Source organism: Megalobrama amblycephala, linkage group LG1, assembly GCF_018812025.1.
Source record: "Megalobrama amblycephala isolate DHTTF-2021 linkage group LG1, ASM1881202v1, whole genome shotgun sequence".
Taxonomy (NCBI): Eukaryota; Metazoa; Chordata; class Actinopteri; order Cypriniformes; family Xenocyprididae; genus Megalobrama; species Megalobrama amblycephala.
The window spans coordinates 20,190,204-20,210,458 of record NC_063044.1 but is presented as its reverse complement, the minus strand read 5'-3'; the positions used below and the strand labels follow the sequence as shown (position 1 = coordinate 20,210,458).

The 20,255-nt window shown below is 37.3% G+C and overlaps 2 protein-coding genes across 2 annotated transcripts in view; both read right to left on the bottom strand.

Moving 5' to 3' along the window:
* The window catches only part of LOC125243939 (gastrula zinc finger protein XlCGF57.1-like), an 848,513-nt gene that overhangs the window by 724,444 nt on the left and 103,814 nt on the right, over nt 1-20,255 (bottom strand). The gene's annotated exons all lie outside the window — the stretch shown is intronic.
* LOC125244382 (gastrula zinc finger protein XlCGF57.1-like) lies at nt 852-14,820 on the bottom strand. The gene is made up of 2 exons (XM_048154474.1): nt 14,631-14,820; nt 852-2,655 (listed from the first exon to the last, which is right to left on the bottom strand). Exons 1-2 carry the CDS (start codon nt 14,809-14,811, stop codon nt 1,328-1,330), a joined length of 1,509 nt encoding a protein of 502 aa, XP_048010431.1. The 5' UTR covers nt 14,812-14,820; the 3' UTR covers nt 852-1,327.

Genomic DNA, 20,255 nt, shown 5'->3' with positions numbered 1-20,255 from the left:
CCAGTTCAGGCCATTGCAAAGTTTCCGCCAGTAGTGGGCACTAGTGCAATGTAAGCAATGACGTACATCCCAGTCAACGAGACTGAGGGAAGTTAGCAAGGGAAGGGCATTTAAAAAACGAACTGGAACACAGCCTTAGAAACACGTTAAATCATGCAACACTTGTTAGGCTCCTCCTCTCCATCTCTCGCGCTCCTCCACTCTGTCTCTCGCTCATAGCAGACGAACAGTTGCAGAGGAGTGGTTTACGCGTTTTCAACCCAAGCCGTCAAACTGACGTAATCAGAGAAGGAACGCCATTTCAGACCGGAAGTAAATGGATTTTGATTAAAGATTAGACAATTTTTTCTGTGTTTTAACTTGCACGGATTAATTGTTTACCACAAGACTAGTAATATGCACTAGTAAAGTTAAGAGTCGAGATCTCTATTCTAAAAAACACAGATTATCCAGAGTCATAAATTCCCCGAGCCATTTTGATTACTCTCTGATATATGCATTTTACTATGTAGCATGCGTGTAACAAATCAACATAAAAATAACAAATTGTTCAGCCACTGCACACAGCCACTTAAAAAAACTTCACAAGATTCTATGGGTTTGATTTTGGTCGTCATTTGTTGATATAAATAAAAAAATATATATGTTAGTGTCTGTCTGCTGAATGCCCATCCGATTCTCCTCCATGGACATATGGGAAAGTGAATATTTACACCCTACCAACAAAGAAATGGATCAACTTCTGTCAGCTTGTTGAACACATTTATTTATTCTGACATTTTCTACCATATGATGGCTGAAGCAGCAGCGCGTGACACAGTTCTCATGCTAACCAGATCAACATTGTAAATTGAATTCTACAAAACTGAAGTGAAAACACTAAATAATCATTCAATGGGATAAAATATCTTCTCTTCCTTGCAAACGATACCATGAAGAATGTTAATATTTCACCAAGTCAAAAACAAATAAAGTAAGCAGGTTCCATATTCATTTCAATATCAGCAGACACAAAATGATATTTTAAAAAGTAAAAAAAAAACTATACAAGTTACATAAATGGTAAATGCTCATTGTGGTTTCTCGGTTTGATAGTGGCCATTGAGCAACTATAACAATGCAAAAAATAGGAATTTTGATTCCTATATAGTAAAATCACTCCTTGCCCACCTACCGCATTTCACGTGCAGCACTGACATCATGTGCGAACAACTTTTAAAAGCGTTTTACACTTTTAACATTTAAGAGGCTGTTATGTTGACCTTGATTTATTACAATATTGAGCTGTTCAATTTTATTTTGATTTTAGAAAATAATGAATCAAAGCTTAAGGCTTTTCTCCAGTGTGATTTCTCATGTGGACTATAAGGTTTCTTTTTTGACCGAAACTCTTTCCACACTGTTGGCAGGTGTAAGGCTTTTCTCCAGTGTGAATTCTCATGTGGACTGTAAGGTTTCCTTTTTGACTGAAACTCTTTCCACACTCTTGACAGGTATGAGGTTTTTCTTTAGTGTGAGTTCTCATGTGGACTTTAAGGTTTTCTTTTCTAATGAAACTCTTTCCACATTGTTGGCAGGTGAATGGGCTCTCTCCAGTGTGAACTCTCATGTGGACTATAAGGTGTCTTTTTTGACTGAAACTTTTTCCACACAGTTGGCAGGTGTAAGGCTTTTCTCCAGTGTGAATTCTCATGTGGATTTTAAGGTTTCCTGTCTCATTAAAACTCTTTCCACACAGTTGGCAGGTGTAAGGCTTTTCTCCAGTGTGAATTCTCATGTGGATTTTAAGGTTTCCTGTCTCATTAAAACTCTTTCCACACAGTTGGCAGGTGTAAGGCTTTTCTCCAGTGTGAATTCTCATGTGAACTTTAAGGTTTTCATTTCTAATGAAACTCTTTCCACATTGTTGGCAGGTGAATGGGCTCTCTCCAGTGTGAATTCTCATGTGTTGCCTGAGGATTCGTTCCTCTGTGAAGCCATTCCCGCACAGAGTGCAGGTGTACGGCTTTTCTCCAGTGTGAGTTCTCATGTGGACTTTAAGGTTTTTATTTCTAATGAAACTCTTTCCACACTGTTGGCAGGTGAAAGTCTTTTCTCCAGTGTGAATTCTCATGTGGTCTATAAGGTGTCCTTTTTGACCGAAACTCTTTCCACACTGTTGGCAGGTGTACGGCTTTTCTCCAGTATGAATTCTCATGTGGACTTTAAGGTTTTCATTTCTAATGAAACTCTTTCCACACTGTTGGCAGGTGTAAGGCTTTTCTCCAGTGTGACTTCTCATGTGGATTTCAAGGCTTCCTTTTTGACTGAAACTCTTTCCACATTGTTTGCAGGTGTGAGGCTTTTCTCCAGTATGAATTCTCATGTGAACTTTAAGGTGATTTTTATGTATGAAACTCTTTCCACACTGGTGGCAAGTGAAGGCTCTCTCTCTAGTGTGAACTCTCAAGTGGACTTGAAAGTTTCTATGTTGATCAAAAGTCTTTCCACTCTGTTGGCATGTGAAATAACTTTTAGTTCCAGTCTTTTGAGCTCCTTTTTTTAAGGAAAACTTTGTTGATTTTTCTTTAGTCATTAAATTATAATTATAATGTATAATTTTCTCTTCATCCCTTTCATTAAGTTCATGACTCGCCTCTCTCAGTGCCATTAGATCTAGGACAAAAATAGACAAAAAAACAAGTTAGACATTTCAAGCATCAAAATCAACAACATGTATGACAGCACTTCTCAAAGTCCGGACTCTGGTCCGGATCCGGACCCGGAGGGAATTCAATCCGGACCCGCCTCCATTTCGTATTTCAACAGCAGTAATTGTGTGTAAGGAATTAAAAGTCTGGATTTCCTACTTTGATAAACCCATGTCAAAATCATTTGTTTAGTGTTTTATGTCTTTTTGGAGATGGTCTGAAATTAAAGCGAAGGCGAGATATTTAAAGATTTCCTCCGTGATTCAGTTGCCATGACATCCAGTGAGTCGCGCAAAGCGACACTTCACCACAGTAAGCGTTTGAATGGGTGTGGAGCAGTGGTTCTCAACCTGCAGCCCTATATGCGGAGCGATATGCCGACCACAATAAAAAAAAAAAAAAAAAAAAATAGCATTTATTTTTGTTTAAAAATTTAAATTACAGTGAATTAAATAAATATAAATGAGCTATAATGCTTTATTTGTCATAAATAATTTTGCTGAGTATTTATTATTTTCAGACATCAGGCAATGTAGGCTAATGACGCAATCAGTTAACGAAACAAACACAAGTGCGCACTTAGGAAGAATTCAAACAGTAGCCATTAATTTTGTAAATTTAAGCCTCAAAATGGTCAAATTTGTTATTAAAGGAGAAAAACTAAATGTGGAACATAAAATGAATGAACACATGCAAACAAGAAGAGTCGCAGCATTAGCAGCAAAGGTAAGAAGAATGGAAGAATCAGTTGTTAATGAGCAAGATGGGCAGCCTTCCTGTTTGCTCTGTAGTAAAGTACTTGACAAGCAAAACCTACAATTTCAAAAGACTGACCTGTGAATTCAATGTGTTTGTTTGGTCTATTTTAAATCAGTAAAAATAGGGGGAGGAAGATGGCGTCGTAGAGTAGACACGTCTTTTGGCGAGCTCCCGTGACATCAGTTCAAATATTCGGTTAATTTATATTTTCACTCAGTGAAATCATTCTGTTTGGTTAGATGGTTATTGTGCCATGTCTTTAGATCAATATTTTTCAAAAGGATCTGACAGAATGCCCAAAGCTAAGAAGATTGAGCTGAAAAGTTCGACTATCAGCGGCGACGAGCATGATGCTAATATGGACGACGTGAGCATGAAGAGTCACGAAGAGGAGAGTTCGAACTCTAACTTTGCTCAAGCTCTGGACAAACTAACCGAAAACATTACAAACGTAATAGATGAGAAAGTGAATACTGTTCTAGCCGCGATAAACGATCAAACTGTTCAGTTCCAGGCCCTGGTGGAGCGAGTGGGCCAGGCGGAGAAACGAATCGCCGGTGTGGAAAATTCAACGGAATCCCTGCAGGGAGCGGTGGTCAATCTTCAAAAGAAAGTGAGCGAAATGTCAGCGCACATCGACGATTTGGAGAATCGCGGGCGCAGGTGTCATTTGCAGCTAGTCGGTTTGCCAGGGGGGGACCGGAAGGCAGTGATCCGGTGCAGTTCTTTGAAAAGTGGCTGCCCGATTACTTAAAGATTGAAATGAAAGCAGGACGGATCAAGCTTGATCGTGCTCACCGCTCTTTAGCGCCATTACCAGGACCTAAGCAACGACCCAGGCCTGTCATCATAAAGTTCCATAATTTTACGGACAAGCAACGAGTGTTAAACGCAGCTCGTCGTGTTGGTACCGATCCCGGAAGGAGCACAGACGCTGGACCGAGGATTTCATTCTTCAGTGATTTTTCTGCGATGGTGATAAAGAAACAAGGCTTTTAGCGTTTGCAGAAGATGAAGATTGAATATGCTCTGCTGTAACCTGCAACTTTGAGGCTGACCATCAACGGGACGGTGAAGCGCTTCGATTCACCAGATGACGTGACTTGCTTTCATTGAGCGCCTGGGCTAGTTTGATAAACTTTCCAGAACAGTTATGTGATACATAAACAAAATAACTGAGTGAAGACGTGTATCGTGATACTGAGAGCGTGATGAGTTTTGTGTTTACCCAATGTTCAAGGATGTGAGTTGTGTTTGGGGAGGTAGGCAGTTGCCTGCACAAGAAAAGAGGAGGAATAGTTTTTCCTGCATGTTTGGCAGGTTTGTTCCCTTGTATAGTTTTCTGTGTTTTATTGGTATTTTATTTATTTTTTGTTTAAAGCTCAGATTTCTTAAGGTTATACTTACAGGAACATATTCTGTGATTATCTGTATTATATTTGTATTGATTGTCTTTACATTATTGAATGTCAGTGCTTAGGATGTGTACTTGGAATGTTCGAGGTATCCATAATCCTATAACACGGAGAAAGATACTTGCTTTTTTGAAAAAAGGAAATATAGAAATTGCTCTTTTACAAGAGACTCATTTAATTGATGTAGATGACCACTAGCAGTGTTTTATTATGAGTATGCTGTTTCATACTTTTATTTCATGGGACGTTTATTTTGACATCATGCTATCTGCATGGTGGACTAATTTCTCCACGCTCACTCTTTCAAATAAAAAAAACACAGGAAGGCACGAGAAGGTACCAGTGCCCAAGGAAGTCGACCGGAAGTTGAAGTCGGCCGCGTGCCGCCATCTTGTAGCAGAACTTCACTTGCGTTAGCATCCCATTGACTCCCATTCATTTTGGCGTCACTTTGACAGCGAATAACTTTACATCTGAGGCGTTTAAAGACTCCATTTGTCCATTATTTATTTCTAAAGATACACGACAATGTATAAAGGGCTCCATTACCTTCTATGTTACATTATGGCCCCGTAGAAACAGTTTTTGTAAAAATAGGCTAACGATTGCGTCATAACCACTCGACTCTCTGTCGCACAGTAGAGAAATTACCGTACAGACAGGAGGAGAAGCTCGCAAGCAATAGTATGCATTAACTTAATATGACGTACTGGCGTTACATTTTCAAATACTATACAAAATAATTAATCAGAATACTTACTCCTGCTCACTCACGCCAAAGAACTCCCCGCTCAAGCTCGCCGTCTCTGCAAGATTAACGATGGCAGTTTGCACGCACAGCTACTAGAAGATTTACATCTGTCAGACAGGTTGCTGACGTCATCAAGCTTAGTTTGAGTCTGCGCGTCAGAAACGGAAGTGCTAAAAATGGGCTTCACTTGTCTCAATTGAGTTCCAATGGGGTCGCTGTGTCCATTTCTTTTACTGTCTATGGAAGGTACGTTACAAGACGGTGCATGTTTAAAGTCAGAGATTGGAAAATATTACTGTAATCTTCAACTAAAGTGTTCCTTGAAGTGTTATACCACTTTGTGCTTGATTTGTTTTGGCAGTAATAACTTGAGAATAATTCATGAAGTTGCTAGCTATCTCTCCAACGTCCAAGTTAAGTTAATGGCGTCATCCTTCCCTGGATCACCACTCTCTAGCACCCTTTGATATGCGGAGCGAGGTATGTGGTTGATTGTAATATACTATTTCATATGTATTAATTTCATACGTTCATGTAAATGGTAATGAGATTCATTTCAGATGATGGCTGTTGCCTGTTGTGCTGTTATCAATGTGATTCTAGCTTGCTAAAGTGCATTTGTTAAAGGATTATTTTGTATCTGACTGAATTGCCTTTGTTATTTGTCTTTTAAGTTTTCACGGTGTTGGTGCTACGCACACTCGTCTGAATTAAAGTACACCCGTATGGAAACACTCCCAAGCCTGTTTATTCAAAGTTGAAGGGCTGCTACAATTGATATAGAACATCTAAAATTACAACAGGGTGTTTTTGGGCAGATATACTTTTCTTCTTTTACATCTAGAAGTAGAGGTGTTGCTATACTCATTAAACGTAATTTACCATTCAAAATTTTAAACTGTATTAAAGATAGGGATGGTCGCAATGTTATTATTGAAGGTGCCTTGCAAGGTAAAACTATTCTCATATTAAACATGTACTATCCTCCAGCTCATCCAGCTGACTTTATTACAAAAGTGTTTTTGGACATGATTGCCAGGTCAGCAGATTTAACAGTTGTGGGTGGAGATTTCAATTGTGTTTTGAATCCCCTCATAGATAGACACCCACATAGCTCTGCGTCTTTAACTGCTCAGGCGAGATCTCTTAGAATATTTGTAAAGATCTTGGTTTTGTAGATGTCTGGAGAACTCTTCACCCTGTTGATAAGGAATATACATTTTTTTTCTACCTCCTATAACTGTCAGTCAAGATTAGATTATTTTTTTATGTCAAAAACAGATATGCACTTAGTTCGATCTTGTAATATAGAAAGTATTTTACTATCAGATCATGCAAGTGTCACTATGGAGCTTCAATTTAGGAATACAGTGGACTGTTCTATACAGTGGAGACTTAATATTGCAACCCTTAGAGACAGCACATTTTTAGTTTACTTTTCTTCTGAATTTAAATCCTTTCTATCTATTAATCCACAGTTAATCCATATTTATTATGGGAAACCTGTAAAGCATATGCAAGGGGTCTAATTATTTCATATACCTTCTCTAAAAAATGTCAAAGAATGACTAATCAAAAGGCCTTAGAGAATCAGTTATTGGTTAAGGAAAAAATGTATAATAGATCTCCCTCAGCAGGTTTATTGAAAGAGTTACAAGCTGTTAGAGCAGCTCTTGACTGTCTCCTCACTGTGGACGCGGAGAAGAAAATAAGATACTCTAAACAAAGATTTTATGAGCATGGAGACAAGCCTGAGAGATTTTTAGCATATATTGCAAAACAATGTGCAGCATCTCAATTTATCGCCACCATTGTTGACTCAGATGATAATATTTTCCATAATAATAAGAATATCAATAATGCATTTAGAGATTTTTATATGAATCTATACTCTTCTGAGAAAACGGGTGACCATCTCAAGCAAATGGTTGACTTCTTCTCTAAAATTAATCATTAATCAATGCATCTGATTATGCTATGTTAGCTACTTGACAAAATAGTGTTTTTCTCTGAGGCATGGTAAAGCATGATACTCGCAGAAAATCAAGAAATTTAGATTTAAACAATAAGACTAAACATGTTGAGCTATATAAAAACAACTCGTTTTCTGCCTATGAATATATAAAAAAAGTTGTTCCCTTGTCTATTAAAACATGTGATTTATTAAAGTGTCTTAGGTGTTTCCATGGTTTCTACAAAATAAAACTGGTAACCGAGGGTAACGCGGATATGATGCAATTGACAGGTGACTCCTCACACGTCCTGGAGCCTTGGTTAAAATTGCAATTTTCTCACGATTTACAAATAATTGGAAACATTTGGGATATTGTAAGTACTCAAGTGAACAAAATCTATAACACTAACCTAGTGGTTTTTGGATATTTTACTGCAAAATATTGCATATTGCACCTTTAACCCTTCACAGATTAGAGAGGTGTTACATCTATGTGACCATAAATGTCTGAGTAGCCTATTTTCGAGTTGTTTCCACTTTTATACGAAAATTCAAGTGATCGCGCCGGCGCCTCGCGTACACACAATATATATCAGTTTTAGTAACTTGACATCAAAGCCTGTTAATTGTAAAAAATAACATACATTCAACCAAATATGTAAAAAGTTATAGTAGTATGTGAACAATAAAAGTGTTTAAATAATATAGTTTAGCCTCCAAATTGTGAATATGGAAACATTTGGATTTGTGCCAAATTATAGGTTATAACGCCTGTTTCTGTTTCAGTTTAGCTGTAAATTAATTAGTTTTGGCTTAACAGTTATTTTTTTCATAACTAAAATAGTAGTGGTGCCCCCAAATATACCCGTGCGACTTACGACTGGTTTTGTGGTCCAGGATCAGATTTAATGGAAACACTGAATTTAAAGTGATGTAGTTACCACATTTACTCTAGGGTGACCAGACGTCCCCGTTTTCCGGGGACAGTCCCGGTTTTTGGTGCTCCGTCCCCGACTGGAGCTGTCCCCGGAAATGTCCCCGTTTTATATCTCGTTCAAAATATTCTGCAAATACATTGCAAAAAAGTCTTGCCAGCATACAGCATAGCGGTTTCTTAATAGTGCTGTTAAATATATATATTTTTTCTAAACATATCTCTCTATTAAAATATGTTAAACAGTTCAATACCGCTTTTCTACAGTATCCATATACACCGGCAGCGAGTTCACGCACACTGCAGTTGTACAGAGCCACGCCCCCTGTCACTCACTCAGAGCAGCGGCAGGCCTCGAGACTCTCGTTCGATCCGGTTGAAGGGTTTTTGTTGATATAACAACTGATATGACAACTTTAGCACGTCTCAGCTAAACATTCATTCAGTGTTTCCCATTAATGACACTGTGCGCCGCCACCGTTTCATAATGCACCGAGAATTTAAAACATAAATGGTCTCTATGTTGTATTTTGCCAACGAACCAAAAGCGTGATATGGCTTTGTGCCTTTATAAAACAGCAAACTACAGTGATTAAGTATATATACAGTCTGTTTGTGCTGATCAAAATAAAAGCGCAAGGATTTATCTTATAAATTAGTACAAAAGTGTTGTAAGTTCCCTATACTGTTGTGTAAAGTAACTAATAAAAGTGCAATTTATTTTAGGGTGCATTTGTTACAATATATGGATATTAGTCATATGAATAATTATATATAGGCCTAAAACATTATTATAGCTATTATTATTTTATTGTAATAATTGTTTGGCCTCCTAAAACACCTAAAGGCCCGTACACACCGGGACGAATATCGCACGTGTTTATCGTCAGCGTTTTTCGAGACGTTTTTTGTGTTCACACCCAAGCGATTTTCACTGGCGATGCGCCGAGTTAAAGTGCAAATTCATTCCCTGACAGTATGTGGCGCTTGTGCTTAAAGGTAGTGCAAATAAACATATGATATTAATAAAGTTAATATATATATTAGTCAGAAACGGTAGTGCAAATAAGTCACAATGTCAGTAGTGCAAGTGAACGGTAGTGTAAATAAACATATTTATGAAACAGACATTCTATATTTCTTGAATGTAAAAGGAAAAAAAAAAGTAAAAATACAGAAATAATACACATCTGTTGCAGAGCACCCATAGTGTGCATCTCAATCAGCTCTCTACTTCACTAGTCAGGGCACTGATCAGGGAGTCGGCCACATTCATTTACATGGTATACTGATACACGACCTAGGAAGCTAGGGAGCTGTTTAAGATGCAGGGATAGTTTGTAGGGGTCTTCCTCGTCTACTTACTTTCTCTTCGTCGTCTTGTGTGCTCGGCAAGACTGTTTTGTGCTTGAGCGCCACCAAGTCGTGTTTTACTGTAACTTCAGCAGCTCCAGGCACGTGAACAAAAGCACCAATCTCATTGGTCGGCCAGTTTTTAACGCGGCGCGTCAAACCAAAAAAACGAACCCGAGGCGTTTTTTTTAAAATGACGCTTTTACGCCTCGCGTTTTTCGCGTCGGTGTGCACACTCACATTGGCGCCCGTTGTTTAGTCACGAGGCGTTAAACGTCGGCGAAAATTGCGCGCGATATTCGTCCCGGTGTGAACAGGCCTTAAAACAATGTAGACTTTATATCACAACTAAAATTATGTTTGAACCCTTTTAATGTCAAGGTACAAGTCAATGTTGTTTCTTTGTTCAATGTGCACACTGTACATGGGTTGAAGCTCTTAATTTTGAGCTTCCAAAGTGCCCCAGATTGATGCATTAAACCTTAAAATGTACAAAATTTTCTTCCGGGGGGGCATGCCCCCAGACCCCCCTAGAGGAGGTATACAGAACATAGATTTACAAATTCAAGTGGGAAATAATGTAGCCTACATTTTGGGAACTTTTCTCAAGAATACTACAACAAAGCTCCGTTCATGTAAGCTGTTAACAGAAAATGAAATGTCATTGGACAAAAGTTGTAATTTCGTACAGTATAAACAGCTCTTGAAAATTAAAATATTCAATTCAATAATAAATGCTGCAAATATTATTTGTGTTATTTATCTCATATTTTGTAATGTGATTTTTCAAAATAGTGTAATAGTTTTTTGTAGTTAGGCCTACTGGCTAGTTATTTTGGTGAATTGTATTAAAACCAGACCAAAAATCCTAATAATAAAATTAGGCCTAAATCATAATATTTATTAATGTAAAATGTGAAACCCACAACAATAAAAAAAAAAAAATCAAAAATCAAAAATGTACTGTCCCCGTTTTTTAATTAATAGATAATAACAAATGAGATTTGGGTGGTATTTTGACCACTCACATAGGAAATGTCCCCGGTTTCTCATTTCAAATATCTGGTCACCTTAATTTACTCACTATAGTAATGAGTTAATAATGCTTAATTACAAGTAACCAAACCCTAAAGGCCTGTTCACACCGGGACGAATATCGCGCGCGATTTTCGCCGACGTTTAACGCCTCGTGACTAAACAACGGGCACCAATGTGAGTGTGCACACCGACGCGAAAAACGCGAGGCGTAAAAGCGTCATTTTTTAAAAAAACGCCTCGGGTTCGTTTTTTTGGTTTGACGCGCTGCGTTAAAAACTGGCCGACCAATGAGATTGCCGCTTTTGTTCACGTGCCTGGAGCTGCTGAAGTTACAGTAAAACACGACTTGGTGGCGCTCAAGCACAAAACGGTCTTGCCGAGCACACAAGACGACGAAGAGAAAGTAAGTAGACGAGGAAGACCCCTACAAACTATCCCTGCGTCTCAAACAGCTCCCTAGCTTCCTAGGTCGTGTATCAGTATACCATTTAAATGAATGTGGCCGAATCCCTGATCAGTGCCCTGACTAGTGAAGTAGAGAGCTGATTGAGACGCACACTATGGATGCTCTGCCACAGTATTATTTCTGTATTTTTAATTTTTTTTCCTTTTACATTCAAGAAATATAGTTGAGAATGTCTGTTTCATAAATATGTTTATTTACACTACCGTTCACTTGCACTATATATATATGTATGTATGTATGTATGCCATTTTATATATGCATTTTTTTTTTTAATCTTCTTTAACTTTATTAATATCATATGTTTATTTGCACTACCGTTAAGCACAAGCGCCACATAGGGGAGAGTGGGGTAAAGTGGGACATTTTTTACATTTGCTCCCCTCTAAGTGAGCTAAAATGATATATCAGTAAAATTTACACCTTTCCCATTAATTCAGGATGTTTCCTAGCCATGGAAATGATCAGAATGTATTCAGGATGAAGATCCGTGAAAATATGATTGTTTTTAAAAAAGTCATCTTGTGTCTCACTTTACCCCAGTTTAGGGGTAAACTGAGACAGACCACAAAAATCAAGGGGGTAAACTGATCCACTTACTTTTTCCACTGTGAAACTACCATAACAACACTTGTTGTAACCGTTTGAATCCTGACAGCTAGTTTGACAACCACACATTCCAGAACTAACGTCAGACTAGTAACAAAATCATGGGGATTGGTCAATTAAGCACTTTCCAAATACAACATAATATAATTCAAAATATTTTAATTAACATTCAAATGACAGATAGAACCAGTTAGATTAGAACACAGTCTGGGGGTCAGAACACAGGACCCTTAGGGTGCGTTCACACTTGTCATGTTTGGTTCAATTAAAACAAACCCTGGTACAATTGCTCAGTTAGTGCGGTTCATTTGAACATATGTGAACGCTGCCTAAAAAGAAACCCTAAAAAGGATAGAATCCTCACGCATGTTGTTTTTTCTTGTCATAGTCGCAAGTTTGCCCATCACAGACATCAGACGCGTGTCTCGTTTGTGTGTGTAACGGATGGATTCCTGCCGCTATTTTGACTACTTTACACATTTTATGAGCTCTTCATGAGTTCCCAGCTGGTCAAAATACCATCACATGCAGGCTACACACACACAACAAGCGCATTTACCTCAGCACACAGCATTGTTTTGGATGTTTGTTAAAGGTACAATCTGTAATATTTTTTTCCGCTAGAGGTCACTAGAAACCTATTCAAAACAAAGGCGTAGTTTGATGACTCCAAGTTTTAGAGCGGAAACTTGGGACATGTGGTCTCCATCTCAACGGACGGTGCAAAAGAATAGGGATTGAAGAACTCATGTTCATGTATGCGATTATTAACGTTACTGTAGTATGAAGCAGAGCAGGACAGAGTGTTGCGGGAGCTGAACGAGGAGCTGGAGCGATTGATCAACACACGCCATACGAGCAGCGGGACTTTTATTATGTCACAGTCGCCGGCGCCGCTTCCACTTTTCCGGTCATGAGTATGAGGTTTACGGGAGCTGACCTTGTCGACAGAACCAGCGGCAGATGGTAAACAGTAATTATGATCCATAAATAAGTAACACAATCCACCATAAAACATGCAAGAAGTAAATAAGGAACTGCTTGAAGCAAGCTAGTGGTTTGCTGGACGCTTGGCACTACTTCTGCATTTGTCCACGACACTGTTGTCATGTGGTTTCTACGTCAGTAAAGGTGGTAACAAAGGGTAACCAACGTCATTGACAGGCGACTGCACTGCCCCGTGTCACTGTTTAGAATGGGAATTTTCTCATGATTTACAAGTAGTTGAATACATTAGAGATATTGTTAGTAATCAGCTGGACAAAATATATAACACTAGCCTAGTGGTTTTTGGATATTTTACTGCAAATATCTTACAGATTGTACCTTTAAGTTCCCATTCAAAATTGGCAATACGTCATAAAATCTGACAAATCACGTTGTGAATGTATTGAACGTAATGAACTCAAGGTTCGGTATCTTTTGGTTTGGTGATAAAATTGCCAATCTGAACGCTAATTGGACCAGGACTACATTTTTTACCATTTTTTACCGTATCAAATATAACCAAACGAACCGAACTACAAGTGTGAACGGACCCTTAGAGCCAGCTAGTGTCTGGAGGTCAGAGCAAAGCACAATCAGAACCAGCTAGAACAGCCTGGGACTCAGAACACAGGACTAGACCCACCTGTATTAGAACTTCAGCCTACTGTTATACTCTTTAACTAGGCCTACTCTACATTCCAGCCCTGAAGGTTACAGGGAAAGATGAGGAGTTGATCTCGCCATCTCTCCAGGCCTTTTAGGTTGAGGCAGCTTCTTTACCACATCACTTTTAGGAACATGTGCCACATCATTCTCCTCGAGGGGTGTTTTGCCCCAGAGGTTGTCTTCCTGGTGTTTTGCCTTGGCATGATGGCTTTTCTACAATGTTTATGACATTAAAAATAAAACATATGTAATGTAATATTACATTAAAATATGTTTAAGACTAAATTTAACTTGTGCCTCATGTCTCACTTTACCCCAAAGCATTTGTCTCACTTTACCCCACCACTACATTTTAGAAAAAAACAATCTCTCTTAGCAATTCAGGCTAATCTTCAGCTAGCATCATCACATGGTTTTATATGTTGATAGTTCATCAACATGTATGATATACGTTTTTCTACCTGAATCAGTTTGCTTTGGCACAACAGTTGATTAAGTTGACCGCAAGAAAATTTACTTTTATATGCAAAAAATATATTTTTGTGAAAAAAACATGCTTAGCACAGCACCATGAGGTCCTCTCCTTCATGGCCAAGGGGAAATGTGAGGGGCTTGAAAACATAATTGTCACATAACCACAAATGTGTTCCTTTGTCGAGATACAGGGGGTGTCTCACATTACCCGATGTCTCACATTACCCCACTCTCCCCTACTGGCAGGGAGTGAATTTGCACTTTAACTCGGCGCATCGCCGGTGAAAATCGCTTGCGTGTGAACACAAAAAACGTCTCGAAAAACGCTGACGATAAACACGTGCGATATTCGTCCCGGTGTGTACGGGCCTTAACTCTAGCTCTATAGTAAGTGCACTTGAAGGAATGAATGAACCGACCGAGTGAATTCGGACACTTCTCTGTAAAATCATATTTCTGTATATTCTCTATTTCTGTAGATCTGGACATTTTAATAATTATCAAATGACTGAGTTCAGCTGTGAGAATAAAACCAACCTGTTTGTTCCTCAGTATCTTCATGTTTCACACTGAATGTTTCTTCAATATTTATTTCTTCAAACTCCTCTTTATTAAACTCAATCTTCATGTCTTCAGTTTCCTCTTTAATAAACTCCATCTTCATGTCTTCAGTCTCCTCTTTTTTAAACGCCATCTTTAAGAAGAGAATAATTAACATTGTTATTAGTCTAATGACCTGGTTAGACAAAAATTCTCTGTTAGACAAAAAAACATTGCAAATGAATAAACTTCATATTTAGGCATCTATAACTGATGAAACATGATTAGTTAGTTTGTTAATGTTTGTTGTTGTCGTTCATGTTCACTGTTTGAGCAGCACGTGTCGTGATTCACTGAATCATTTATCAGTGTTTGATTCAATTGACTCGGAGTTGAAAAGTTCAGTTTCTCCATCATTACTCTCCAGAGACTGAACTCGTGTTCATGAAAAACTGATTTATGATATATAGAGAGAGAGAAATTAGACGCAGGTTTACTGTTTCTCATCAGTAGGTATGAGTTTTACTCACACAAATATCCTTCATTACAGTTAGATAAAGAATCACAAAGTTACATTAGATAGTAAACAAACTAATTTCACATCGCTTGTAAAAAAAAAATATTAAAACCTTTAACTGTTTCTATAGATTTAAACAGATTAAATTCTTAAAACAAACCTTTCTTCAGCAGATGCAGGAGTTCGGCGCAGTCTTATGACGTCATGTCGTCACTCCAAAATAAAAGTCCTGTTCACACACTGCATTGTTTACAATCACAGAAGTGGATTGACTGTTTTACCAGTTAATCTTTGTATTAAAATCAAAACAGTGAGAAACATGATACAAACAATCATGGTAAAACAGGTTGTATGAGTTCATAAAGCAGAGTTCATTCATGTGTCCGAATTGAAACACATTAAGTGTAGTTTAAGTTTGTATACAAATCAGTTAATTTTACCCTTCAATATGAATGTGTAGTTTACAGCATTAGTTGAGAGATTTTTTTTCTTGAGAAAATTTGCCATGTACTGTACCTGATATACAGTATATTAGCAGATTAGCAGGAAATGGTGCAAAACAAAACAAAGTCCAAACGGGACTTCACCGAATACTCAGTACAAAAAACTACACTACACCACTGCTTCTAAAGTTAACTTTTTTGCCAACTAAATGTTCCTCAGTAAAGTTTTTACAGTGTTGAATTAACATTAGCTAAAATTAACGCTGGTGCTAATAAGCTGCAAAGTTATTTTACTAGCTATGGCTAGTCACACTGTACTATGTCAATTTGCAGAGGATGAAGAGAAAATCAACAAGCATCTCTAATTTTTTTAAGAAGAAATGTAGCACAGGTGAGTGTAGGTCTGAGGAAGGTGAGAATACACTTGAAGATAATGTCCAAAATGAGGCAGAGCAGCAAGCCCGTGAGCAGGCAGAGTCTGTTACAGCGAGAAACAGACAGAATCAGTGATTCTTGGGCCAGCAGGTGAAGTTAAATAGACATGATTGTTTAGGTTACACTTGATAATGAAATGGATGCTAGAGTCAGCGGTATAATAACTTGACTGATGTTTATGGTATTTAACGACACTTTTGTCCAAAGTGACTTACAATGACATTAATAAGTAGGCCTACATCATGCACATTAAAGTTAACAGTGTATATGACAAAATTAATTTTAAAATACAAATTTTAATAATGGATGCATTAATGTTAATGTATTAATATTAGTGCTGTCAAAATCAGCACGTTAATGCATGAAATAATTTTTTTCAGTTGAATTTTAAAAATATTTAGCATGTTTTCTGTCATCCTTTTACTAGCGTTACATTATATGATCACGCTCTTATTCATGCAAATGCCTTTAAAACATTCAAGCACAAAAAGACAAAAGAGACATGTGCTGTAGGTGAATGTCGTGTCATGTGACTCACCAGAATTGAGTTTTCTTTCATGGTTGAATGAACAATAACACACAGAATTATGCCAAAATGTCTGTTTTGTTGAGTATTCTCATAAGAGCAGTCTTAAATTAGTGAAATAACGTCTTAAATGAACTTAAAGAGAAATGATATGCACGTCAGATCTGTGCCATATGCGCCAGTGTCTGATCTTAAAGTGACAGCAGCCTAATAAACCAGTGGCTGACATCAATGTTAATCAAAAGAACAAAGATTACAGAGAAAATTGTAGCTTTAATAAGGATTAATCTATATTTAATTTATTTATGCAGTGCAGTCTGTTTGATAACTTTATCCAGTTTCTGTATATTTAGTATATATAGGCCACAGATACATTTACTATAATGAGTTTATGAGAAGATTGTTTTAAAGGGTTAGTTCACCCTAAAATGAAAATTCTGTCATTAATCACTCACCCTCGTGTCGTTTCACACCCGTAAAACCTTTGTTCATCTTCAGAACACAAATTAAGATATTTTTGATAAAATCTGATGGCTCAGAGATCTAAAGATCCAGAAAGTTACTAAAGACATATTTAACAGTTTGCGAATTACCCATAATTGTATCCTAATTTAGTTACTTGGTGTTTGAGAATGAAGCGGGACTGATGAGATGACCTTTCAGTTTATTCGGCTCTGTATGGAGTGGGATAAGGCTTTCACAGGCATGAGGAATGCATCTGCTCAAGGGTTTAAGAAAGTGTGAATTTTGTTCATCACTTTTGGAATTGTATGGTATTAAACACTGTTTACACATATTTATTTTATATCTGTTAGGGAGATTATTAAGCACAAATTTCCCCATCAGATATGGCAGGTCCCTCAAGTGCTGTAGTTGCAGACTGCCTACAGTCTCCCTCTACCCCTTCTTATTCAGAACCAGCAGTGCAGGATGCAGTAAAACCAGGATCATCAGGGGCTGAAGAAAGTATAGGTCCAGTAGCAGTAGAGATTCCCGGACCATCTGCCAGGCCAAGTGGAGGAAAAGGTGAAAGCCCCACAAAAAGAAAGAGGTGAAGTGAGCTTACTTCACTTGAAGTTATAAAGGAAATCGCTGAGAAACGGGACCGTCGTCAGATGGAGTCAGACGCAAGAGAGGAAGAGCGGTTTGCGAGGGCAGAGAATCAGATGGACCAGATGCTGACCATCTTAACCCTATTAGTAGCTCATGTAGCAAAAAAGTAAATAGGTTTAGCAACATTTCTGTTGTCACTGTTCTTAAATTGTTTGGTTATAGTATCATTTGAGTCCTATATTGTTCGTATTACAGTAAAAGATAAAGATAAAGTACAGATACTTGAACATATTTTATTTAAGCACAGTAACAAAGAAAAAAATACTGTCTAAAAACTTCTAAGTTATTGTTCATGTTACTGTTGTACTGTTTTGGGATTTTATATTAAATAAACTTTCTTGAGAATTATAATTTGCTTTTATTGTGTCCACCTTACTTTTAAAAAAGCAGAACAATATTTATACTGTATATATCCTTGGTGAGGTTAGAAACTATTCTACATGTAATGGTACAGACACATTTGTTAACAAAGTAAATGTCCTATTTTCACATTGCAAATGTACAAGAAAACTGCCCGTCTTTTAACACATTTTGCGGTAAGTTTGGTTGAAAGGTTTGATAGTCCCCCGTTCTATAATCAGTTGTTTGGATGATGATAATTCACATATAAGAACAGCTATAACTGCATTAGATGCGTAATAACGCTGACCGTGTCACTGAATTGTGTAATTTATTTAGGTAACATAAAATCAAGGAGTAAAGGGAACTGTATAAAGAATTATTGAAAATTATTTACAAAAATAAGAAACTGTATAAACAACTACCACCAAGTAAAGGTAAATAAAATTATACAATTTTATATAGTGCACAATATTAAATGTTCTTCAACATGTACAATACAAGCTGAGGTAGATGTACACAAAATGTTTTCTTTTTCAACTATTCAAAGTCAATAATCAAAAGGCACCTCAAGATAACACAATAATTACAGTAAATTGTAAAACAAATATTTTTTTTGCTCAGTCACTGAGTGTCATCAGTTAAAATAAAGTTCTTCAGTTTTGTAAGTTCAATAAAAATAAAAAAAAATTCTATAAAAAATGACTTACATGTATACAAAATATTATGTAATATTTGTGTAATCATGCTCCATCAGTGGACGTTGGACACCAACAGGAGCAGAAACTCGTGCAGCCAGCTTGTCCCTGAACTGGACTCCAGACCTATCCACAAAAACTGCTGCATCAGGAGAAGGTGGGGATGTGGCGTCAGCATCCTCAGGCTCAAGCACATCACCATGCGTTAAACAGACATTATGCAGGAATGCACATGCAATCACTACTTCAGTGCAGAAGCCCACTTTCACCTCCAAAGCTGAGAATAATGTTCTCCTCCATCTTGCTTTCATCATTCTGAAAGCTCGCTCAATAATTGTGCGGCCTCGTGAATGGCACCGGTTGAACCTCTCCTGCACTGGTCCTTGTAAGGGCATCTTAAATGGTGTGATGACGCAAATGGGCGTATCAATACATGGATACCCACCATCAGTGTTGGGCACGTTACTTCAAAAAAGTAATTAGTTATAGTTACTAGTTACTTCTCACAAATAGTAACGGAGTTAGTAACTGAGTTACATCATTATAAAAGTAACTAATTACCAGGGAAAGTAACTATTGTGTTATTTGAAAAACAAAATTATATATATATATATATATATATATATATATATATATATATATGTGTGTGTGTGTCAAATAACTCGAATGCCCCCAATATTAAATATAAGTCTAAGTATAAATTATTCTTGATCCGACTCGTGACTCGTGATCCGCTCTTGCTTATGAAATTTCTCTTCACTGTACAATACGTGTTGGTAGCCATTGAAGAAAATGTAGTTTCATATTTATGTTTAAATAGTCCTATGTTATGTTTTAAATTCATTTACTTGATTATGAAAAGTGAACAGCATGAGTAAGATGGATCATAAGATGTGCAATATATCGTGAGACATGGAGTGGGTCAGACATGATTTTGACCACTTCATTAAGTTTTGTTTTGTAGAAAGACTTTCTTTAAAGTGAATTTTGTTTTGTAAAAATTGTATCTTAATTTTAATCAATGTTTTATCAACCAGTTGCCTAGATTTAATAAATAAGAAGCAAATATAGCAGACAATATAATCATGGCAGGCGCGGACACGGTCACCGGCGCGTGAACTGGAGCGCATCTTACATGAACTGAAACTCAGCGTATACGCTGCTTGCCTCGCAGACATGAGAATATATATCTATAGAAAGCTTGGAAAATCTAAAAACGAAAAGAAACAGGCTACTCTGATTATGTAGCCTAATCCGACTGAAATGTGAGTTCGCTCTCTAGGCACATCCAGTATGAGCAGATGATGAGAGTCAGTAATGTCAACTTCATCTTTGCAGCCGACACTGATTCAGAAAACATTTCTTTATTAATAAACAATTAAAATGTCTCCTTGCTGTTTTTGTCACATTCATAATTATTACTTTTGCCGGTTCTTTATGGCAAGCTTTAGGCCTATGCGTGTGCTTGAGTGCTATAGTCTATATTACATAAACGCTCATTATTATGGCTTATTCTCTCCAGTATTCAAGAAATTAAATTAATATAAATGT